The sequence below is a fragment of the Molothrus aeneus genome, chromosome 2, assembly GCF_037042795.1.
Source record: "Molothrus aeneus isolate 106 chromosome 2, BPBGC_Maene_1.0, whole genome shotgun sequence".
NCBI lineage: Eukaryota > Metazoa > Chordata > Aves > Passeriformes > Icteridae > Molothrus > Molothrus aeneus.
The window spans coordinates 85241131-85267283 of record NC_089647.1 but is presented as its reverse complement, the minus strand read 5'-3'; the positions used below and the strand labels follow the sequence as shown (position 1 = coordinate 85267283).

The following is a 26153-nucleotide window of genomic DNA, read 5'->3' as shown; positions in this document are numbered from 1 at the left end:
GTGCAATGCTCTTTTTCTCTGCAATTTCTCACATGGATGACACTGCAAAAATGTGGTATCTTCACATCTAAAATACAAATGCACCACAAATTAGGAGAAGTGGGCAGATAATTTGCAGTTAACTACTATTATGTTACAGTACTCTGAAAGTCTTTAGACAGAAGTAAGCCTCTGGTTTAATACAGCAATGCAAAAATTAGCTCACTTCAGCTTTCTGTTGTTTCTATTCAGCTTTCTAACAGTTTCAACTTGTTACTTATGTGTCTTGTTAACTTACTTGTTAACTTATGTGTCTACCAGCATTAAATAACAAGGTAACCAATGATAACTGTATTCAAAAGAGAGTATTTTCTTTCAAATTTTGGTTTAGCAAGTGTCTTACAAATGAAATGGTACAGCTGGCATTACTTTCCAAGGCTTGACACTCCCAAAGAAAATATTCAACAATCTTAAACATGATATCAGTTAACATTAACAGTCAGAAACTTCCTGACTCTCAATTGATGCAAATTAGTCTAGGTTGCTTTGGGCTTTTATTCCAGGATTGGATCTGTTACTATAGCACATTAAAGAGACATCACTATAGATTTATATTTGTTTTTTCTTAGAAAAGTTGTAACATGGTTTCCTATTAATTTGGTTTTGTTACATTATGACAACCTTTGAAATAGAAATACACACATGTATTCATAGCCTTCTTCTTCTTCTTACAATTCCAAGCTATACTTATTTTGGTATGATCAGATAAAATTTTACATTCTTGTCTAAGAATAAAATTATTATTTTCAAAAAGCTGAAAAGTCGGATTCCCAATTACAAGTTCTCTTTTTCCCTTGCCCATATATACACAAAAAGGTACAAACAAGATTTTAAAGCAAATATTTCTATTTTTGGAACCTGGAATTGGATTTTTGAATGTTTGCCATGCATACTGTACATAATCTGGCTAGACACATATGGGCAGGGGGCATGTTAGGTTTTGTTCTATTCCTCTTACAGAGAATATGTTTATAGGGGACATAAAAGTGAGTGGATGTGCTTGGGTTATTTGGGGGTGCAGAAACTGTAACAGAGAATTAAAGCAAGCACCTGAATAGAACTGGTAGTCTGCCTGTGCATCTGCACACCCCAAGTGTGTTCAATGCAGATTCTGCCAATGCATCTGAAGAATTCAGCTGCAGTGATGTGCATGTACACTTTTTCAGATACAGGATAGGGCTAGGCCCATCTCAATGCATTTTGCAGGTTTTTTTTTCTTCATTATAATTTCTCCTTTTATCCTGGCCTGCCTCTGCTACATTGGCTACCTATAGTGATTTTGTTTCAGGAAAACTGTGGGGAACAGAATTTTTTACATGTTTACAGCATACACACACAAAAATATTTCTATTTCCTGAAAGATTTGTCAGCACAGACATTAAAACCAAAGACCACATTTGATACAGTAAAAAAAAATCTGAATCAAAACTGGAAACCTACTAAGTAGTCAAAATGTCTAGGAAAATTTGGTAATAATGTTTCAGCACAGCTTTTACATACGAATCGGTTCAAAGTCTATTATTTCACGGGATTCCTATTTAATATTTTGGTATCATTTCAGTTGAGCTATTATTGGCTGGTAGCTATTTGATCCATTATTTCAAGCAGCAGCTACCAGTAAAATTTTGAACAAGAATTAAGATCTGAGTTTGACATGACAATGCCATGTTTCAATTTAGATATGTTAATTGCTATTCATTTGTTAATGCATTATTTGAAATAGACTCCTGATTCCATTATACTAATGAAGGAACTCTAAAAAGTTGGGGGGGAAGTCTTCTTCTGTGATAAATTAAGGGACTGAGAGTTTATTTGTTGAGGGGTTGCTCCCCACTCTCTAATTCTCATGGCCCATGGGCCTTTAGCTGTAAATCTCTTGGAACATAGCTGATGAGAGCTGGAAATCACCTGATGCTTTCTGCCAGATTCAAAATTTGTGTCAAAACATTTTCACATCATTTGTGAAACTACAAAATACAAAGAAGATTAAATATAATCAATACTAAACAATAGTCATCAAAAAGATAATAAATACCATGTTTTCTTCTATATAATTCAAATGGTTCTGTAACTTACATGCCACAGCCCTTTCCACATGGAGTAAATAAGTAAATATATAATGGAAGAAAAATTCATGCATACTTTCTACAGTATTCTGCTCAATATTTTGGGGACTAAGATTCACACATAAAGTGCACTAGAAAAGCTGCCAAACTTTCCATTTCCATATCTGGAAATGGCATGTCTACAGTAGAGCAGGCTCTCTATTACACACCCTCATGCAGTAATGTCTAATACTAAACTTTTTTTCTTCACATGAACTGTAGAGCTTTGTGCTGCTAAATAAAGGAACACATTTTCCCACACTACAACTTGATGTAGTTTAAAGAAACTGTCCTGATTTACACCAGTTGACAGTACATCCTACACAATCTGTGACATCTGAGAGTAGTAACTATGGTGGTAAATGGCATCACTATAAAAAAACTCCCCAAGCTCCAGCAATTTACCTTGTGACATTTACACAATTTAATACTGCTTATCACTCCTAATCAACATGGGTGGTAAATCATTGTATTTGAAATGGAATTAGTGTCAGTTTAACACTCATCATTAAAATTTGGGCAGAAATTATGTATCCTGGGCTCTCACTCTCCCTGAGGTTAACAGACTGTAGAAAAATAAGTCATGCAAGAGTGCATTTCCTAAGCCACCACAATCAACATACCTTCACACTACAGACCAGGCTACATAAGAAGCAAATCCTAAAACTTTTGCACATCCTAAACCATTTGTTCTTGCACATCCTAAAACATTTGTTTCTGAGCAGGACTGATTGGCCAGAGATGAGTACCCTGTTAATGTAGTTCTGTTTATTTAGAATTAAGTCAAATGAGCATAGGTGATGTGGTAATGTACAGGCATACCCATTGTGTGAGCCAATCATTTCATTTTGTCTGAATGAGAAGAAACAAACAGTGCCATGGCTAGAGAAATATCAGTTCTGCCTTCTGATTTTCCTCAATGACACATGTATTAAAAGAAACATCCAACAGACCCATCTTCATGAAAGTGTACAACAGATTCTGCTTGTTTGTTGCCTCTCTTGACTTGTTTTCTATTTCTTCCCAATTGCAGATGGGCTTTTTTGATCCATGGAGGAAAAGGAGAAGAGTGCCTGTAAACACAGCGCTTCATACATTCATTTCTGTAGTGTAAGCTGATTGCAGGTAGCAAATAAATCCATCCTAAGGAATGGAAATATGAGATTCCCATCTCACCTTGAAGAGAGGATCCTCTAAAAGATCCTTAAATATGCAGCCCTATTTAGATGTGATGATGATGCAACTTATAGAAGACAGCCCAAAGCAAACAAGCATTTATTTTATTCCATATTACAGAAAAGGAGTGTATACTGAAGGATACTATATGAAATACTCACATGTAACCTCGAAACCTACTTAAGTCATTGTTTGGCTTCTCACATTCAATCACACTGGTGAACTTCAAGGGGTCAAATTCTGAGTCCTAGAATAATAAGACAGTTCATTATTTAGAGCAAAGACATGAAAATTATATCCAAAATCACTTTCTTTTCTAATTTTTGTAATATGATAAAGTCCAATTTTTTTCCAAAGGCAATGAAAGCAAAGATGCAGACCACTGGCACTGAAAATCAAAGGAACCTGGGGAAAAAAATTCCAAAGATGCCTCCCAACATATCCCTTACAAGGATCACTTCTGTTCTGCAACTGGAATATGCCAAATGATTTTGATCTGCAGTGGAAAAATGAAATTTACCTGAAAAATCTAAAAATCTTAAACATTATCATTATCCTTCATATTCAGTGAAGCCAGTGAAAATTTAGAACAATGTAAGTCAATACACTGCCAATTATCAAAAAGCTAACAGGAGCTTTTGAAATATTAGCAAGCCTACTTAATTGCTTTATGCCAACTGAGATGAATTAGTCTACTATAGTAAATTACACATTTGGCAGAATAACTTTTTCTTAATTATCACTTAAAAACCTTCTTGATTGTCTAACTCGTTACTCTGAAACTGGTATTGTTGCTGACTATTTAAGTTTACCTGTAGTTAGCACCTTGTTGTGTTTGAGAAAAAACATCTTATCACAGCAGAATTACCTTGTTAAATAAAAATCAAGGTTCTCCTTTTTTTGCTAGCTCAAACTACACATTGAAAGCAGAAATATCTGATCCTGGTGCTGCAGAGAAGGCTGTTTATCTCCATCAGTGAAGATGACTTCTATAAAACTGCTTTACATAGCATTTGAAGCAAAGAACTAATAGTGAATTATATTATTAAGTTTTCAATAGTGACAGCACTTCATATGTTATATTTTATAATGGTTTTGCTGAGCTGCTGGATACCCCAACCACTACTTTTTAGAGCAAACTTGTGAGAATGGTTGACAGAACCAGTAATCACAGGACAGACACAATCTTATTGCCAGTTTCTCTGAAACACACAGGTGTCTCCGGGGTTTTTTGATGTTGACTCTATTCAGGTGAAAGAAACCAGATTTTGAGTAAGAGATAAAAGAAACTAGAGGATATGTCAGGATCAAAACCAACACCCTCCATTTTTCTGCTGGTTACACCTGGAAGAAAGACAGACTTACACTATATATGTGACAATTCAAACCACCCACACCTGAGACTTTTGAAAACCTTTTCTGTATTTTCAAGAAACACGAGATGATAAAGAAAACTGTGAAAATGGGCTGTCACTTAGAGACAGCTACAGCCCACTGGAGGAATGAAAAATTCTGACGTGCAGAATTCAGCCTGTAAACAAGGAGAAAAAAAAGTAGTAAAAACAAAGGACAGCTCTGAGTTGAGACTGCTTTGCTGAGAATCAGACTCCTCAAATTACACCACGCTTGGCATTCAAGAACCTGAGCCTTAGCAAGAAATAACACCTGCCTGTTGTCCCAGATGATCTTTTCCTTCCTTGCCCCAGTATGTTCCTTGGCAGAAGAAAAAAAAATAAAAGGTAAAGGAAAAATAATCTACAAATATTCATCACTGTAGCTTAAACTGCATTTATAAATTGGATGGAATGGGAAGCATTTCTTTTCTCCTTATTATAACATAATATATATCTAATACATTTAATTTAGCACAAATTTTTATTCAATGGTCTTAAAAAAGAAAAGAAATAAATCCTAACATCTTTGATGAATGTCTGTGAGGGAATCCTAGATACACCTAATCATAAACCCCAATGTAATGAAATGCAGGTTTTGTATGGCTGCTGAACTCAGGAGAGAGTGTGGTTGGACACATTACCTTCTAAGACAGCTGAGCTCCCTTTCTGATAAGAAAACCTGCCACTAAGGTTTATATTTCACAAATAAAGATTAATAAAAAAGTACTTAAATCTAGAGCCTCCTAAAGTCTTCACAAAAAAAGACAGATCTTGTCAAGATCAGAGAGGACTACATGCACCCAACCTCCCCATCAGTACCATGCAATGCAATATTGTCTTTCTCCTTCCTTTGTTTGTTGATCGCTTTTAATTTATGACTCAGTTTTGGAACTAAAAGTCCTTTATCATTAAATCTGTCTGTATATTTGTGTTCTGTTACAATTAACTTGAAATATGTGATTATGGTCTTTACCAAGATAATATCTGGGAGTGAAAATCCAATTAGAATAGTAGTTTATGTAAGGAAAAAAAGCTGATGAATTCTGATTTATGGCAAAAGCTCTTTGGTTTATTAATAAATCAAACTGCTCCACCTCTTCTCTGTGAAGTGCAAGGGCAAATATACACTGTATATTCCAGCTGATGACACTGTTTTGATGTGAAAATACCTTCTGGTAAATGAAAGAACAAATATGTAAAACACAGCCTGTGTGTGACTGCTTTCAGTGGTTACAAAGAAGCACAAATTTAATGTAAGATTTCACAATGATCAAAGTATAGCTCTTTTTAATGCTGATACTCACACTTCGGCAGCAATTGAAACACAAACTGTGATGATATTCTCATGTATTAGCAGCTAAGAGAAGCTGCAGTTTGACAGAAGATAAAGCCAAAACTGTTGTTTTTAGAGTACACAGATTTGCTCTTTTTTTCTTGGTAAAAGTCCAAAAAAAAAAAATTCTCCACCACTACCTTTATTTTTCTCTTACACTGAATTTCTGCATCACTGTTAAGACACAAGAAATAAGATCAAAATATGGTCAAACACTGAACTGGCCCAGAGCTTTGTGCAGTAGTTACCTGATGTGCCTGATTTTTTGTATCTTCCCACTTGGAGAACTGCTGGGCATTAAAGCTGTCCCAGTACCAAGAGGGATGAAAAGCTCCATGCCTATACAGACTGCAGTCTGAGATGAGGCTTTCCAGTGCCTCATCTCCCTGAAATCTTGACTTCTGGGGTGTTCTCATCATCCCCCTGTGCACATCAACAAGGCTGGGTAATACACAAAAAGCAGCTGGGGGCATCTTTTAATTTTCTGAAGACATGTATCATTTTTTTTATCTGGTACCTTGCCATCTTTTCCAAACTTTTGCCTTGTGCACCACCGGCCTGACCAACTGACTCTGGCTGATAAGAACTGGGGAGAGATTCACTGATTGTACATAAGCTCCCCAGAGTATTTTACAAAACTGTAGGGTAGCAAAGGCCAGGGCTAAATTCTGTTCATGTCTGTCACATTATTTCTGTTAAACAACCAGTTCTACTTTTGCTGCAATGTACATTTTACTTGCTATGACTATTTCTAAGGATAAGCCCCCATAAAATAAAGTAAAGCAAAACTTACTGCTTTCACTCAAGGCAGATGTTTTGCTACTAGGTAGAGCTTAAGAGCACTACCCATTAAGGCCCCGACCCACGCTCTAATAATCTACTATGCTTCAGAAGAGTATTAAATTATGCTTGAGATATATTGGAGGCGTAAAATCCACTTCTTGCTCAACTTTTCTGCCATATTATGTCATATCAAAATGAAAAAAAAAACAGGAAAAGAAAAAAAATAAGGGCTTTGATTGAATAAGAAACTGACTTCCATCAAATCCCTGACTCCACTTTTTGATTTTGCCAAGATAGCTTTAGTCCACTGCTTTTCATGGAAAAAAAAAATGCTGACTTCTTAGGAAGTCAGAATACCTTCATAGGTATTTCTGAAAGTTTGAAATTTGTCAAGAGAACACATGGTGATACTTACATTTTTATATACTTAGGGATTCCATGGAATGTATTTCATTTCTTCAGGACTCATCTTGCTAGAAAAATGTTTAACATCCTATACATATATCCTATTTCTTCCACTTTCTTAAAGCCTTGGGAAACTCATTCTTAGTCTAAATGCAGCAGTGGAAAAGCTTGTTTTCCTTACATAAGCAGATCTAGTCAAACTGCAAAAACCTACTAAATATTGATTCCTTCAAAGTTGAATTTCAAATTAAAGTTAAATTGCAGATGCAAAGGGTTTTGTGACTAGCCTTTTAACAATGCACTAGCTAGTAAATCTGACAAAAAGTTAAATTTAAAACAATATCTTAGGTCTGCAGTAATTGGGCTGTGTCTTATACCCTAAAAAGACGAAGCATTGAGGGGAAGAAAATGTTACAATGTCTTTATAGAGTGGGAAACCAACAGGTAGACAGATGAAGACAGTATAAAGATTTGTCACAAAAAAAGCAGACTGAATTTAGCTTTCTCCAATACAACTTTGTAGCTTCAGCTGTAAGATGATTCTGAATCTCCACAGTGAAATGCCAACCTTTTCAGTTCTGCTGGCAACCTCACGAAACTGTCATAGCTCAAGAAGCAAAGCATGCCAGATGAGTCAGTTTGACAATTACACAATGTTCAAACAACATATTTCCCTTCATTAAATGCCTGTTGTATGGGTGATTTAATAGCCTGCTAGTGATATTAATAATACATAGTTATTAAAATGTTTTCCTGTATTCATCTGCCCTACTTTACTGCTGCAGAAACCTGACTTTGATGTTCAGTCCTTCCCCCCAATAGGACAGCAGTGGGCACCCAGGATGCCCTTGGGTGACAGTGACAGCTACTTGCTTATCACATTGTGTTTACTGCCTAGGCTGGGGATCTTATCCAGACTTCTCCCTGCAGTGCAGGGCTGATGAGGGCTCTGGGATTTGTTTTGGCGTGTATGTCTGGAGGAAACAAAAAAAGGAGAAATGGAGTCATGGGGACAACTCAAAGAAAATATTTAATAGACAAAAATCTGCCTGAGCTGGAAAAATAGCTTTTCCAGTTTAAAAGCTTTTAAGTGCACTAAGAACTCAGCCTGTTAATGCATTGGTCCATCCTGTAACTGCTTTATATAGCAGTACCCTGCCTTTATCATATATAATTCATCTGACCTCTTATTAGTGTGCAACTGGAATTGCATACTGATGTATCCAAAGCATTTGAACTGTATATATACTGGAAGAGTGAAATGTTTTCATGTCTGAACTGTATTAGTCTCTATGGTATAATTTATCTGTGTCACTAATTCACAAGAAAAGGAAGAAACAGTTGGATCTATGCTGTTTAGGAACTAAGAAGATCCAGCTGTACATCAGAATTTAACTATTCTGTTTTTCACACTTAAAATTACTACTATAATTGGATTTTTTTTCAGTATTGTTTGTTTAAAAGTAACACATGTTCATTACTCAGAAACACTGGAACAACTGAGCAAGTCAAATACATTTTTTGGAAGCTGATCTTCCTCTGGCTGACCAAAGTTTTCCTCTTTGTAGAAAATAATATGAGGGAACAGTGCAATATCCAGGTTGCAGGAAAGAAAATGTATTGCTTGCAAGGTCTAGGAAGATCTCAATAATTCTGTAACAGGCAGCTGAAGAAACTGGTGTTAGTCAATCACAGAACAAAAGTACCAAAAAAAATGTCAACAACACTGAAAATACAAACATGCAAGTTTTAATGTCCCTCAGGCTGATGGCCACGCTTAGCAATGAACTGAAAATTATGGTGGTGTGAATGAATTCATTTATGGACTACAGTAGTGCTGGAGAGTGGTAAGGGAACAGTGTATGTCAAGGCTGAAATACAGACCTTGATCTGGACATATTAGAAAGTGGTATCTGCCTGTTCCAAAAGCCAGTCACTGAAATAAATGAATGGGTGCATAGTCTTTAAGAGCCAGCCTTAGTATTAGCTCAGTGCTTCAACTAAACCACAAGCCAAGATTCTCAAGGACTCCCAAAACTCTGTGTACAACCCACAGTGCTACTGCAGAGGCCTCTCGCTTCACATTCACAGACAGATGTAACTCTCCCCACCCTCCAGTGCTTTCTCCTTTCTGGAAAGATTTCTAGCAGTCTTTCTGCTCCATTTCTTATGTGCTGGAAGAAAACTGCCGTTGATTAGTGGCAAAAACATTGCACAGTTATTTTAAAATACTAGCACAACAGCTCAGGTCAGCTTCTGAATATACCTTGTCCTGCTCCTGCTCTAGTCCAGACTGCTGGACAGTCTGCCTTCTTGTGGGATGAAGTTCTGCCAGAAGAAATGCCTATGGGAAGGACTAAGATCCTTCACCCAGAAGAGAGAAATGCCAAGCACTGCTCTTACATCATTCCACAAATAAAACCCAAAACACTGGAGTCCTGACGGGAAAGAGAGTGGTTAGTAATGCAAGAATTTTCTTGTGAACAGTAAAACCTAACAGTAGCAGCTGCAGTGTCGGGATGCAGTTAAACACACCAAAGCCTGATGACCCTATCACAGCCTGGAGACAGGGAATCTGGATAAAAGCAGCTTCACCTTACAAAGTATCATGTTTAAGAAACATCTCTAGGATGTGAGGGAAACCTGTAACATACAGCAATCACCTAAGGAACTGAGAGACTCCAGCTCCTGGCAGCTGCAGGGCGGGCACAGAGGGAAAGAAGCAGTCCTAATGAAAAGACACGTTTTATTCCAAATAGTACAGGGCAGCATTTATATCAGCACTATCACAGTTTTGTCAGTCTTTCCATGAGCATCTCCAGCATGAGAAGGCGTTACAATCAAGAGAAAACTCCCCAAGCTGGACACTGGCACGCTGTCTTCTCTTGGATTCATATTTTTTATCAACATTTACCATCACATGCCTGTCCTACTGCAAACATGGCATTCAGAGTGAACCTTCTCCACTTAATCCCAGCTGTTTCTGGTTTTGTCTCTTAGCTCTGTGGAGAGGGTGGAGGTGCAGCTGTGAAGATTAACAGTCAGTCTGAGGCCAGCAGGCTGTGGTTGGCATACACAGAACAGGGGGGAAGTTGGGATGGCTGCAGAACACGTTGGTTAGCAGCTTCCCCTCTGGTCTATTTTCATCTGCTATCTATTCTACTGAAGAAGCTGCTTTGCAATTAACATGTTAAAGTTACCACTAGCAAAATGAAGAACACCTTCTCAAGGAATTCAAAGGCGTTTTATTTTTCAGACACCAGCTGATTTCATGAATCTTATGAAAGGAAACTCACAATAGTCTTGTCAGTTCCAAAACTAGCAAATGAGCTGAGGGGAATGAAAATGTATCGTTATGGCAGAGACTGAGGTTTGCTTCCCTTTTTAGCTCTCTAGACAGCCTCAATCTTCAGGCAAGCACAAAGACTACAAAGTTCCTGCACAGTCTTGTCTTCAGTAGTCTGTATGCTTTGTTCAGATAAGTGTGGAAATCAAACATACATGAATATGTATATATATATATATATATATATATATAGGAATATGACCTGTTGAATTAGATCATAGCAGCACAGCAGAGTCTATTACTCCTGTGCAGGCTTTCCTCACCACCTGTCTTACCCTCTGTGTAGAAATCAACTACTTGGACTTCTGCTTTGATATGGTCTTCTGTCTTGATTTGGCCTGTTAGATAGGTAAGGAATTGGCTGGATGGCCACATCCAAAGAGTTATAGTCAATGGTTTGGTGTCCAGATGGAAGCCAGTAAATGGTGATCCTCAAGGGTTTGTATTGGGGACCAGTACCATTCATCAGTGACACAGACAGTGGGATTGAATGCACTCTCAGAAGTTTGCAGATGACACCAAGCTGTGTGGTGTGTTTGGCATGCTGGAGGGAAGGGTCTATACAAACCTCATGAGTAAGGCCATGTGCATGTGGGTTGGGGCAATTACCAATATCAATACAGACTGGGGGATGAATGGATTGACAGCGGCCCTGGGGAGTAGTGCTAGAAATATCAATGGATGAAAAATTGGATATGAGCTGGAATTCTGTGTGGCAACTCAGAAAGCCAGCTGTATCCTGGGTTGCATCAAAAAAGTGTGGCCAGCAAGTTGAGAGAGGTGATTCTTCCCTTCTACTCCCTACTACTCTCATAAGACCCCACCTGGAGTGCTGTGTCCAGCTCTGGTATAAGTAAGACACGTAACAGGTAAGTCTGGTTTCAGAAAAGAGCCACAAAAAGGATCCAAGGGCTGAAGCACTTCTCATATGAAGAAAGGTTGAGGGAGTTGTGGTTGAGCCTGGAGAAGGCTCCAGAGAGACCTCACTGAGACCTTTCAATAAAAAGCAGCTTTTAAGAAAGACCAAGAGAGACTTTTACCAAGACTTGCAGTGACAGGACAAGGGCCAACATTTTTAAACTGACAGTAGATTTAGATTAGACAAAAAATACATTTTTTACTAAAAGGATGGTAAAATACTGAAACAGTTTGCCTAGAGAAGCTGTGGATATCCCATTACTGAGGTTTCAGATTCAAGTTAAACACGGCTTTGAGAACACTGATCTAATGAAAGATGTCCCTGCCTTTGACAGGAGTGTTGGATTAAATGGTCTTTAAAAGTTCCCTTAGAACCCAAATTACTCCATGATTATATGATTCTTATGCATATATTCATTATTATAACCATTCAAAAAATGTGAGATGTTGAAGGGCAACCAATGAGAACAAATGTCACACAAAAGACCAACATCAATTGAAAAAACAGTTTGTTTCATTTTTCTTCCATGTCATTATTAGTTATCTAACCTACAGATCACAAACTTCCTATGAAGTACCTGGAGACAGCTTTTTGTTTCTTAGTAGCTGACATGACCCCCCACCATGCAGCTGCTAGCAAGACAGTCCTTTTCAGCCTTTCCTATTACACTGCAGCAGCCTGTAAGTCAGATCCCCATGATCTCAGCCATGCAGGTCACGTTGCTGTACAGGTATATGAGACCATTTTGGGTATAGCTTTCAATCTGTTTTTAAATCAAATCATACAAAAAATACACTATGTAAAGAAGCTTGGAAAAGTTAATGAGAGGAGGGGAAAATGCTTAAAACAACTAATATGCTTTTTTGAACCATGTTGCATCTTAATCAAATTCTCTTTCTCTTGGAAGCCAAAAGGCTGTGTTCCCTGCTTTGATGTAAACCAGTCTATTTTCTGTACCATTAAGAAACTTGAATTAGGGTATTAGCACTGCTGTCTATAAATCTCCATGCACTACTGATATTTTTAATTCAACACCAAATAGAAGCGTAAGCATTATAGTGCTGTGTGGAGAAGAGTATCTTGTCCAGTCACATACCTGCAGGACAACCACAGCTCTCTCTCTCTCATGAGCACACATATGTAATGGAAAGTATCTGACCATCACAGAGTCATAGCAGAGCTTGAAAGTATGAACCCAAGTATAACCAATGAACAGAAATGTTCATGGTTTCATTGAAATATCAGTTTTGAGACATACAGCCAGCCACTTCCCATGTAGGTAACATTTCAATGCAAATTTCTAATGACCACCATAGCTTATCACCACTAAACTGTGTAAAAGACTTGGAGATTAGCAGCAGGTGGAGAAAAGAGAAGTGGGATGAGAGTTCACATCCTTGATGCTGAAATAAATACAGGAGTTCCTCATACTGTTCCTCTCCCTTTTCTGGCAGAAAAGCAGACCCCTTCTCCACCTCAGTACTCTCAAAGGAAAGTGAGACCATACCAATGTAACTGGGGTTATATATGGCTCAATACTGAGAACCCTTCTGCTCTGGAAAAGAAGGTCTTTCCATCCCTTCCTAACCACCAATACTGCCATCTGGGGTTGTGGTTTCAGAGACCAGTGTAACATGACATGTTTCCAGCTCAAAAATCCTGGCCCTAAAATCATGAGTTCTCAGTGCTACATTGCAAAAACTCGTTTCCAAGAACATATATTCCAGGTATTTCCTGTTCTCAGGCCAATGAATGGCTAAGGAATAAACAGTTCTAGAAATAAACATTTATTCAGTAAAATTGAATTAGGCTATATCAGAAAAGTAAAAAAAAAATGGAAAATCTCTTCTTAACTTGCTTTAAATGTGAATGTTAACTTTTATAACAGGAAAGCAGTACAGCATTTTATTTTTTCTATGGACCTGAAATGCTCTTTTGTTTTCTAATACTTCTACAGGGAAACAGCAAAATGGAGAAATCCTGGGTTACTGATACAGAGAATGAAATTTCCTGCCTCTACAGAGCTTTAATACATTTCCTTACATGGATTCACCACTGTTCCACCAGTGCTGGAAGGATTACCCGAGGGATGAGAAGTCCTTCACAGCCATGACACTCAAACTTAGATTCATCAATTTAGCCCCTTTAACCTACATTTAAACACAAAACCAAACATCTAATGCTAATGGTAAAAGTCAACTACTCAGCACTCTTCAAACTCTCATGACTCTTCATTTACTCTCCCCCTCCCAGCTATAGCTTAGATTACTATAGCCAAAATTTCCTCTTACAGTTATTCAAATTCTTTGTCTCTCTAATGATGCTCTCTCAAAATGCAAACTTGTGGCCTGGACACCTGTGCAATGGAAACTAGAAGGAGGTGACAACAGTGCCCAAAGCTGACCAAGGAGGAAGTGAACCATCATTCTTAAGTTTTTTTTATTTCCCCATGCCTCCCAGTGTGGGAGTGCCAAGGTTAGGTGTGGAGTGAAAAATTGTTCTCAGCCTTCCTTTAGCACGTTTGGCTCAGACAGAGTTTGCCACAGCACCGACTTGGGTCATTCTCTGCACCAGGTCGTTCTGCACGCATCTGTTATATGCTTGTTTCTCTGTTAGAGAGACAGCAGTTGCTTCCTCTTCAACTAGACATGTCCACAGTTTCCATACAAGTCATCTCTGAACAAGATACTATCCAAAAAGAGATACAACAATATAGGTGTAGAGATTTTCGTAACAATTCACTCCTATCAAAGAAACCTACTGAATGCTCAAGGCATTACCTCCGAAAAAAGTCTTTCTCAGGGTGTGACATGTTTGAATCTTGCACAGATGAACACAAGTCTTTTTACAGGACTTTTTTCTCTAAAATCTTAAGCTGAAATGTAAAACTAAAAACCAGTAGGTTTTAATTTAATATTCTGGTAGTGCACTGCAAAAAACATTGTTTACTTTCGCTTGTTTGGTTCATTTTTTAAACTTTCTTTTCCCTTGGGAAAATTAATTTTGGCAACACCTGTGGGATGGAGCACTAATCTGATGTTTTGACATGTGCATGTCTGGAATTTTCAAGCCAATTTTCATCACTTTCTGAACCTTCTCAAAATACTGCAAAAAAAAGAACTGCACAAGGGATAACTTCCAAAAGATGCAAGAGAGGTAGTTGCTGTTATTGTGGCCTGATTCTAGCTTATTAAAATACTCACAGTCAAAACAACCCTGAGTCAAACAACAGTGAGTATGCTGATTAATTCCTATCTACTAGATTATAATAGTGTACTATTCCCACTAATTGCAGGTGGATGGTTGCCTGAGGGTACTAGTCAGACAAGAGTTAATAGGGTGAATATAGCAATACCTCTCTTGTCTTGCTTTAGAAGTCTCATTCAGACTCTTTGAGATAAGAAGCTCATATGAACAGGTAAGTTGAAAACTATTCTGCCTAGAAGTTGAGCTGGTTTAGCTTCAACTGTTCCCTCAAACTGGGCTAGTTTAGACAATGCAGATTGATGCACAAGAAATCTTAGCTCAGTTTAGGCTAAACTAACATTTGAAAATTGCTTTATTTTCTCTTTTTTTAAAAAAATTTTCTTTGAGTGTGTAAAAAAACTGAATGCAAAAGCAACATCTACACTGAGATACCAAGGCTGCCCTGTGAGCTGTTTACACACAATCAGCATGAGTTGCTCTTGCCAAAGTACCTCATACACAGAGCAGCCTGGATTCACTAAGTCAGGCTTATAGTAAAGCCCTTCTAGAAACCAATCTTCTCTTCTGGGCTAGCTTCTGCCTGGGACTCACAGGGAAAAAAAGAAATTATATAAATGGCTTAATGATTCAAACAGGGAGCTGTGGGACTGTTTCTCTAAATCCAGCTGTAGCCAATGTATTTCCAGCACAGTGCAGGACCAGGAAAGGCTGGAATAAAAGCTGGATCTGTCAATTTAGCCCAACTTCCAGTCTGGGACTGATGAAAAAATATGTTGGCAGTAAGCATAGGCTCTGCATTTATACATATTCCAGAAGTGTTCACAAACTGACTTGTAAGGAAATCAGATTCATCAGTTATTTTGGTGCTAGTCTGCATGCAAATGAACCTCCCAAACAGGCAGACACCAAATTCAGATGTGCTTTTCAGACAAAGTAAATAAGCAGTCACAAAGTAATTTGCAAGGCTTATCTAAACCTGTTTAATCATGCCAGTAATAAGTTTGTTTTGAACGAAGTTCTACTCTTAGGAGAAAATGAGAAGGAAAAAAATGCATCTCCTACCCCCCACCAGCCCCACAGGGATACATGCACCTTCTCACAGGGGATGGCAGCTGCTACATTTAGCTTAGCTTTCAGCTGAACTGAAGCTTTCCACATAAACATCCAGGACAGGGGCAGTGGTTAATAAACCATAAGCTGCTCCAGAATCCACAGTGAGTCTTTGTGGATTTTGTTAAAAGGCATACTGAGTAAAAACAGTGGAGCACGGAAATGTAAATGTTTTTCATGAGTCTAGATTCATACTATCAAAATATCCTAAATCAAGTTTATGAAATCTGAAAGGGAGTTTTGAGCTCTCGCAGCCCGAGCTGTATCTGCTTATCCACTCTCTGAAGAGCAGCTGACATGACGTCTCAGATGGATGGAAAACATTCCATAAGCAACTGCAGAGGGTGTGGTGGCACGGCAGCTTGCAGAGTAGCACAGAAAACACATTGATTCCTCCTGCCTACTGTGTCTCCTGTTAGGTCCAGTGCACCAGAAATGGCTGCTGTGACTTGGCAGCAGTGAGGGTGGGCTTGAAATTAGGAGGAAATGGGCAGAATACCCAGAATACCAATACAAAGAGTTGGTTTGGGTTTTGTTTGGTTGGGTTTTTTTTCCGAGAGATGTTTACTGGTCATGGCTAACATTGTTAGACCACAAACAGTGGGGTTTAGCACAGTGCTTTCTCCTAGCTGCACTTGCCAGTGAGTCACGCTACACACATGAACCTGATCTGTATTTCAGGGTGAAGACAGTCCACTATCCTGTTCATTTTAAAAACATAGCATGCAGAAGTATGGCTATGGCTATTTTAAACATTTCTAACACATCCTGTTGCTGTAGTAGCAGAATAACAAGAACGCAGTATTTAAAGTCTTGGAGAAAAAAATGTCAAGGCCTTTGTAAAATCTCCTGTTTTCTTTTTTTCTTTTTTTAATCTACTCACTGAGTGATTTTCTTTTCTCTTGTCTATTTTGAGACTACAACAACAAGGTATAATTCAAACTGATGTCTTCAGACATGTAAGCCAGAGGAATGTATCAGTGACTCTTCTCACAGCTTGTGTATTGATAAGGTGTAGAATCACATACACAAAGTACAGGTTTATGTCTGACAGACTGCATTTGTTAACAAACGTGCAAAGCTAACAAGCAGGATGTTCCGAGACTACTATAAATTACTCAGACAACTCAAAGCAGCACTAAAATAAGTAGTATTTATGGTCACTTGCACTATAAAGGAAAATAGTTTCCTGGAATTCACAAGTGGGGAGTTGCAATCCAAGCCCACAAATGCTGATCCTGGACCTTCTGAACATATGTTCAGAGTAAAATAATGCCGGCAAAGCACCAGAGATAAGGATAGAGAAAAGCTTCTATAATTTCTTATTGCTTCTGTGAGAATCAGGCTAAAAAGGTTTCAGAATGCTACTTTTCTGAACAAAGGTTTGGAAGAGGGAAACAGTAAGGCCTTTTCCTTTCTGAGACTATGGACCTTATGCTGTTACTGCATACAGTAGTATGCAGTACACAAAGATCCTTCAGAGGATGCTGGAGGAACAGTGGCCTTTCCAGAGGACAGTTGTACCCAACGTAACAGTGCTGCCTTGCTGGCCTTTGGAGAAAATGTAGTGGCTGCAAGAGGACTGCCCAGTGCAGACGCCACTTCAGCGACCCCAAATTGGCAACCAGGCTGTCTGAGAGCTCAGCACAGACCTTCAGGGCTGTAAATTGTGTGGGTGCACACAAGGCAGGAACAGAGTCAAGAAAGCACAGCATTAGCTTAAAACAACAGTTCCTGCTGCCACCCCCACTCCATTCCCATGCCCAGCTGAATGACAGGTATAGAAATAGCTATCCTTCACTGACCTGCTTCACAGGCATGTGCTCCAAAGTTATCAGTTAGCTCATATATGAAGCACAGACAAGTCAACCTTTGTAAAAGTTTCTTTTAAAAACTTGAGAAACTGATACAGAGACATTATTCAAAGACAGCTGTTAACAGCTGATACTTTGAAAAGAAGCTTCCCAAAAATCTGGTTTTTGTCCTGTGATAAGCCACATGACAAGGCATGTCATCTGTAAGGGAGGTGGGGAAAGTGTTTAGCAGTGTGGGAAAGAGAGGGTCATGACTTACATAATTTATTTGTTTGTTTTCCTGCTTGAACAACAGGGCTGCAGAATGACACAGAACCAGCTATAAACATAACTGAGAGTTGTTCTTCTGAGCAGAGTGTTAATACAAAAATTAAAAAAATTCTCAGCCAATGCATGAACAGGTTGGGATGCAGGTCTTGTAAGAGACTTGGGAATAAGCTTCTCTGAGGCTTGGCAAAAGGATGGGTTAGCATTAGGTGCAAGAAAATTTTGGTCATCCGAAGTATTTTATGAGACCTAGCACTAAGTTCTCTCCAGTTGTGACAACTTAAGACATATCCAGAGAGGAAGTGAACTTCAGCCCAACAGACAGGCATCACCTTCTTATTCCACGCTACTTGGCTGTCCCCCTACTATTCATCCAACATTTTCCAAGCACCTCCCTCCATCCCACTGCTGAGTGTCTCTCAGCAAGGCAATACCTTCAAGAATCAGTAAGAGCCTATCCTTACTAGTATGGAGTGTGAAAGCTAATGCTGTTGCATGAATTAAATTAACAGTATGCTTAGAGAGGTTTTGGCCAGGATTTTAATGAGGATGGCAAGTATTCTGCTGGATAACGTATGGAGTGCTGTTACAGAGAGATTCTGTGATGCTGCAGCTGCTGAAGACTTCTTACTTGCAACTGTGCACTTTGCCTACAACTTAGTTGATGTAGGAACCCAGGCTTGGATATTTCCTGATTTCTCAGCTATTTTAAGAGAGGGGAGGTAATCACATGTGGTTTTCTTACAAGTTCTCTTTCAATACTTGCCTCCTTGAGGACCAGTCCTGTTTTCATTGGAATGAATGAGCTTTTTGTCACTGACCTCAGTTTAACCCCTGACAATTTACTATGGACCTCACAGCTACTGTAGCTTGGCACCTTGTGATCTAAAATTTATTTTTAAAAAATATTTATCCACATTTTTCTGAGCCCACTTCTGAAATAGAAAAGTTCCATAATCATCTTATGATACAAAGAACTAAGATATGGAAGGAGGATGGGCTGGAGATCCAAGGTGTGCTAGGTGTCTACAAAGCTGACTGCAAGTATCTACAAGGCAAATAACTTCCTCAGTAAAGCAGGGTATGCTGAGCTAGCCATGCCACATACACTGTGATGTGCTTGGCACATAGAGCTAGCTATGCTTCCCTAGGCAGGAACTGTTTCCTCAGCCTTCTTCCTCAATGAGGCCCAATTCAGTCTTTGATAATCTTTAACCTGTTTGAGGAGGAAATGGCCACTCACTTACACACAACAGCCTAAAGGCTGCAGGTCTTGCCAAACTGTACAAACTTCAGAGCTGAAGTCTTTAGCTGCCTGGTTTTGATCAGCAATTTAAACCTCATTGAGTATGCCAAAGATAATGTTGCTGGGGTACTCCCCCCTGGTTTACCTGCTGTGTTAATGCATGCATGGGATCTCTGGTTGAAGACACAGAATTAACTCCACAACTGATGGGCTCAGGCACACATCTAGGTGCCACAGCTCACAGGAGCAGGGCAGTCTGTAGGGCTGGCAGATGTCCTTTCAGCCTGACAGCTTCCAGGAATACTGAATCAATACCCTGCTGCCATGGAGCTGAGGATCCCTAGACAGTATAAGGAACTCCTTTGGGCAGCAAGGGTCTTCAAAGCCAGTTTTCTGATAATTTGTAGTTGGACATATCGATTCCTTTCACCATGTTTACCATCATCTATTGATGTGTGTCCAGTGGTCTCAGGTCACAGAAACCCAACCATCTGCTGTAGATGAGTGGAGGAGCTGGTGCCTTCCCTTTGAGACAGAGCTGGAATGTGGCCTTAGCTTATAATTGTATCCACAAATGCAAAAATACACCTGTGTTCAGGTACCTAAATGAAACCTACAGTTTTTGTCCCACAAAATGTACCTGAAGTAACGTAAGAAGTCTGCATTAGCAGAAAACTGATACATCATCTGAGCACCTCCCTGAAGCTCTATCCAATGGGAGAGATTTCCTCTCAGCAGGAACAGGATGGGAGGTTTGAGCAGCAATTCAATTAACTTTGAAACAATAAGAGTCTTTGAAACATTTGGCCTGTAGCTGATTGAGCTTGTTGCCACAGTGGTAGGTGTCGTGTCATGTCTAAATTCTGTGTGGAAATCACTGATCATTAAACAAGTCCTTATCTCACATTTCTACAAGCTATTTAGGGAAAAGGTCTACCTACCATAAACAATTATTTGGAGGGCACATTGACTTTCATCCTGTTTGTTGGATAATAACTTCATTAATGTTGATCTTTCTTAATACAACCACAGGCTTCTGTAGTTACCTTTGATGACAGTGGTAAGGGCAACAGCTCCCATTGTTTGCAAAATCCCTCAAATTAGAACTGCTACTAGGAGAATCAGTGTAGCTGAGTTCTAAAAAATATTTTTTTTTCCTGACAAATACAGGAAGCTGGACTTAGTTGGCAAGAGGGATGGGAGAGGAGGGCATACAAATAAATACTATTTCAATACGATCATTAAAGCAAGTAAAACTTCAGGTAATTTCCTCTAATTCTGCTGTCAGTAACTGATCTGGATTATGTTTTGTTTCAAAATAGTGCTGTTGGGGAGAGATAAGCACAGTGAGAGAGCAGTAAAACAGCTTTTGAGCACAGATACCTCCAGAACGAATGCCTGCTGTCCCTTTAAATCTTACAAGCTTTAATGCTCCAAGTGCTGGAGGGATATTCTCCAACACAGAGTTTGAGGCAAATTCCTAATTGAAACTGATCTGGTTTGCAGGCAGGAAAAGTACATGTTTATATTTAAGTATCTTCTTCTTGGGCAGTTAAAATGTGTTTTCAAGAATCAAGCTACAATAGGAGCCATTAAAATCCTCCAACATTTTCCAACCACGCACAATTGCCCCAAATAATTCCCATTCAGATTCAGGGAAAAATGATGGTAAAACTTCTGATACTATGATGAGGTCAGTTGTTGGCAAGTGCTAGCATTTTAATGACAACCATAACAGTAGCTCATCAGCGCTATTAGATCAAGCAGATTTAGCTGGTGTGGAGCATATTGGTAACCAGCTACTTTCTTGAAAGAAATTGTTACCTTAAATGTGAGTTAGGAATGGAGACTTACCAGCTCTAAGAACCTCCTCACCACCTGTCTTTGCTTTAAGTTAGTTTCACCATCCAGGTTGGCTGTTTCTATGTGGCACAGCCCATCAGGATCACTTGAGGAGAGCAGCAATATGTCGGCAGGTATAATTTCATTACAGCGAAGCTGCACAAAGTCTCCAACTTTCACTTCTTTCCAGTATCTGCTTATATATTTCTTCTCAGTTCTGAAAAAAAAATATATATACAAGCCTTTTAGTGAAAAAAAAAATGCACAGATTGAGATGCTTCTGATAAATCTGGTTTGATTTGAAACAGGAATATCTGTTACAGGAGTGCCTTTGGAAGGTGCTCAGGAACTCTCAAGTTACCCTGGGAATAGTCGATGCAGAGTGCCAAGAGGCCATTTCCCAGTGACTCAAAAACAGGTCTGAGTTACCAAGACCCTCTTTTAAGATCCAGAGGAAAACATGTTGATGTCAGACTTGACTAAGCAGGGTAAACATGAGCTTCACACATTCTCCTTTCTCTCCCTGTATACTCTGAGTCACCCGTATGACCCCAAGAAGGAGAGGCGTGCCCATACTGCATGAAAAGGAGTCACTTTTAGGAGACACAAGAACAGGTCTGGGCCCAAGACACCTGCTTGGAATGGCTCATGAATGTTCTCCCTTCATGTTCCACCCTCTGATGCACCCTCACATAGCTTCCCCTTGTTCCCTTTTTCCAACAGGGAGAAATTCTGTATACTGCTGCACATCATAGCTGGACAAAGATCCCTAAATGAGAGGAATTTCATCACTAAATCTAGAACTAAAAGGACATGTTGTGTGGTAAAATGCAATCCTAACTACTCTACTGGGAAAGGACACTCTAATTTCTTTTAAGTATTTCTACACTATTCCCATTCTAGCCAGAGTGCTGTCTGTTACATAGCTGATTCTTGCTTAGTTACCCTGAACCTTTCATTTTGGAGTACAAACACTAAATCTCTCTAGTTTTAAAGGCCATGCTAGTTTGCTACTTTTTTAGTTTTTAACTTTTTCTTGAGAGCAAGAGGAAAAAAGAACAGGTGACTGCTCAATTCATTTTAGCTAAAATATCAGGTTTTAGTTTTACAGCAGGCACAGACTCATGTGCTTTCCTGGCATTGCAGAAAGTGATTTATTCTGTTGTGATTTTGAAAGAAATCAATTTCAAAACAGCCCAAATATTGACTTGTTAAAATACCTCCTGAAAATGGGAAGCTAATATACTGACACTTTTCTGAGCCATTAGAAGGCTTTCTGCTGTGTGAAGACCAAGATAATTGTCAGTGCTAGCACAGTCACCAGAGACTGTCTCCTGGGACAGCACTTTAACTGGCAGAATGGGATTCTGATGAGGGGTGGGGAGAGGTGGCAGCAGCTGTTTTATCTTGTTTAAATTATATTATTTTTAAAAACATCACTTTCAGCAGTAATGTGAATAGATTTGTAACAAGGTAAAACAGGGAAATCCTGACAGTGTTGTTACTTTGGAGTTACTGATAGTTATGCCTTCACTAGTGTTAGAGGAATTAGTAACTAAATTGGCATTTATTCATGTATTTAGCCAAAATCCTAAACAATAAAGGATCAGGTATCAGATCAGGTTATATCCCCCAGAATTTCTTCCCTTTAACATCCAGTTTATAAGGGGAAGAATGAAAATTATAATTGTGATTTCTATTTTGATAAAACCTGAAAAGAATTAGTATGTACCAAGTGTAAAACATGATAGTCTCTAACAAAGGCAAGTAATACACCTACTAGGTGCTGAAATTACACATTTTCTTCATAATCAGACTGAAACAAACATTTAACTTTCTCTGCTAATGAGTATGAATTGCTTTGAAACCAAGTGTGCCATAATACAGTACAAATTACTGCACTGCAGATCTGAAGGGTTTGTTAGCTCTGCAATCTGTAACTCCAAATCCCTTTAAATGTGTCTGTTGTTCTTCATCCTTTTTAATTTAACTGTGAAACTGGGTGATGTACAAATGCATGCACAAGGAGCAGCAGCACAAAAGCATGATCAGGATAAAAATAGCAAGTAGTCCCATACTATGCTATAAGCACTACTATTTTTTATTTAATTTCTATTGTTTGAAATGGCATTGCTATTTTAGCATTTCCTCATCCCTCACATGCTTAGCAACTGCCACAACTATATACACGGTGGCAGGAAGGGTGGATATTAAGCAACACAAGGCCAAAATGGCTCTATGGGAATAAATGAAGCTGTTCAGCCTGGAAAACAGAAGGCTGCAGGGTGAGAGACTACCTTATTGTGGTCTTTCAATATACAAAGGGGACTTGTGAAAAAGACAATTATTACCAGTGCCAATAGCCACAAGACAAGGGGTAATGATTTTAAACTGAAAAAGGAGAGGTTTAGATGAGGGAGAAATAAGGGAGAAATTTCTTATGGTGAGGCTGCTGGGACCCTAGAACAGGTTGCCCAGTGAAGCTGTGGATGCCCCATCCTCGAAGTGTTCAAAATGGGGCTTTGAGCAAACTGGTATATTGAAGATTGTCCCTGCTCCTGGCAGGAGTATTGGACTAAGCGATCTTTAAAGGTCCTTACCAAGACAAACCATTCTATGATTCAATAAATCTATGAATCTAAGACCTCTCGGATATGCACCAGGGCCCAGGGCACAGCCCCCTTCATTAGGCACACGGGAACAATTTGGCCCCATATTCCACTTGATCAGCTCTTTGCTAACAAGGATCAGTAGTGGATGGAAAATTACTGTCTTCATGGAAAATTACTTCCTAATCCTCTTTACACGGGGTTGCTCTGTGTCCTCTAGCAGAGCTCTGAATTGAGACTTGTCTCACTGCAGCCAGTGAATGGTCACTGCGAGCCTTCTCTGCAGAGTATGGCATGACACTGTCTTCACATGAGGTGGTTCAGAAACTATCTGGACCATGACTACATCAGGCTCGATGAAGCTTTCCTTTAACATTCTCTGAACATGCAGGTTAGCTCACCTTGAGACAGCCATCATACTCGGCAGACAGTACAAACACACCAAGTGACCCCATTGATAAGGTTAAGCTTTTTCCATTGATTCTGCAGAGACAGGACTTTGTTGTCCAAGTTTTATATTACCTACTAAATGTTTATTCTTGCTGTTATATTGTGCCAGTAAGATTATATAATATAGAGAGTTAGAAAAGCCAGACTTTCTACAAGAGAAGGAGCCCAAAAGGATGGCAGTCCTCTGCAGTCTCAGTACAGGGCTTCTGTGGTGGTGCATTCCCTACCCCCTGGGATCTGCTCTACCTCCTCAAGACTGTCCTACAATTTCAATAATTCTCATTAGGCCTTGGCTTTTGTGTAATGAGTTGGGCAGAGAAATGTCTCTTGACCATACCAGGAACCTCTGCACAGTTAAGGTGGAGTGGCACTGCTTATATCAGGGACACGTTCTATCTGACCAAGGAGGACAATGAGAAATAATCAGTCACTCCTTAATACCCTTGGAACATTACCCACCTGAATCATAACTCCAGTGAATCTGGGCTTTTGAATAATTTCAGTAATTATCAACTTGGGTTACAGTCAGGATGGAAATGGACTAATGAAAAAAATGCCAGTCATCTTGTGACCTTACAGACAGCGGTCCTGTGCGAGGCCCTTTGAGTTCTACCAGACTACAGGAGACTGTACCAGCATGTCCCTCAAAATGGGATGCCACTCAGAGCTTGCAAACTATCAAGACTCAGAGGACTGTCACCAAAAGCTGATGAATTGGCCTGGGCCAACACCCCCAGTCCTTGACACTCAAGCCTCTCCCATTGAGAAATGCCAAGACATTCAATGTGAGTAATTCACTGACACTGCAGTGAAACAAAGTGGAACTTTTAACAAGTACCTCTGTGCCTATATATAAATATATACACACACGTGCACACACATCTTTGTGTCTGTGTGAGTGTATGTATGAATTGATTTAAACACCCTACAGATAACTGAGTTACTATTTTGATTAAGGTTAGTCCTATTTAATCACTCTGTAAATATTAAATTAGTCAATTACTGAGTGCTGCTAAATCCTTCAGACATAAAGCATTTCCCAGGTCTGATGCTAAGACTGGACTCAGCAGGCTGCATCTGAAGTTTAGAAAGCAAGGGAATCCATTCTAAATCTTGTGACCCGACAGCAGGATTTCCCCATTAAATCCTTTAGATATCCAATGGATGAAGACTGAGATGAAGTTTGGATCGAGCTGCACTTAGGCTCCTCAGAAGTTTAGAAAGCAAGGGGGCCCACTCCATAACTCATGACTCAATGGAGATATCTCCCTTACCCCATGTACTCTTACCCTGGTCCTTGCATAAAATACGCAAAATTCATTATAATTCTACTTTCCCTGTATGCTTCCTCTCTGTAATAATAGAGTGAACCTTGCCATCAAACTCTTTTCATCAAACTGCACATTTTAAAAATGTGCATCCTCCTGCACACAACCTAATCTTTATCAATATACTTGCATGCAAAGAATGTATCCGTGAGCTGTGGTTTAAACCCACAGTCACGTCAATCTTCATGCTCGTCTCTGCCACAATTGGAAGTAGAACTTTCCAGTGCTTTCACATTTCTGAGCATGTTGTTACAGGTAAACACTGACAGAAATCTAAAGATGAATAGCTGAAAAGTCAGCTGATACAGCTGCATTTACATCAACACTTTTGCTAGCCAACAACAAATGTGGCCCTGACAGGAGTCAAATTGTAATGATAAAGTGCCATTATCCTAGCATATCTGCTCTTGAATATACATGCAAAAAGGTCTGAAACATCCTTTCAAGTGTATGAACACAGAGAAAAATACTCTCTTTGCTATCAAAAATTTGTATTAGTCTACTATTAGTCTATTGCATATATTTGGCCAATGCTCTGTTTTGAAGCAGAACAGCCTGCAGGTGAGTGCCAAATTTGAGACTTCAGTTAGCAGCAAAACTGCTACTTTGTTCAGCAAAAACTGAATGAACCAAAAATACTGGTTTTAAAAATGACAGTTTCTAATTTAGAAACACAGAAACTCATAAATGACATTTTCTTTTCATATTAGTTATGCTTTTTCTTCTTCTAGTCTCTTTTGCAATATGAGCTGATAAAGATCATGCTCATAATTTTGCTTT

General features: G+C 39.1%; 1 protein-coding gene across 1 annotated transcript in view; it reads right to left on the bottom strand.

Annotated features, from left to right (window-relative positions):
- ATP10A (ATPase phospholipid transporting 10A (putative)) overlaps positions 1-26153 on the bottom strand; it is a 110354-nt gene that overhangs the window by 46581 nt on the left and 37620 nt on the right. The window contains exons 2-3 of the mRNA XM_066545200.1: positions 20999-21203; positions 3482-3567 (exon numbers count right to left, since the gene is read on the bottom strand). Of these exons, the coding sequence (XP_066401297.1) occupies positions 3482-3567; positions 20999-21203 (291 nt within the window). The remainder of the gene's footprint in view (positions 1-3481; positions 3568-20998; positions 21204-26153) is intronic.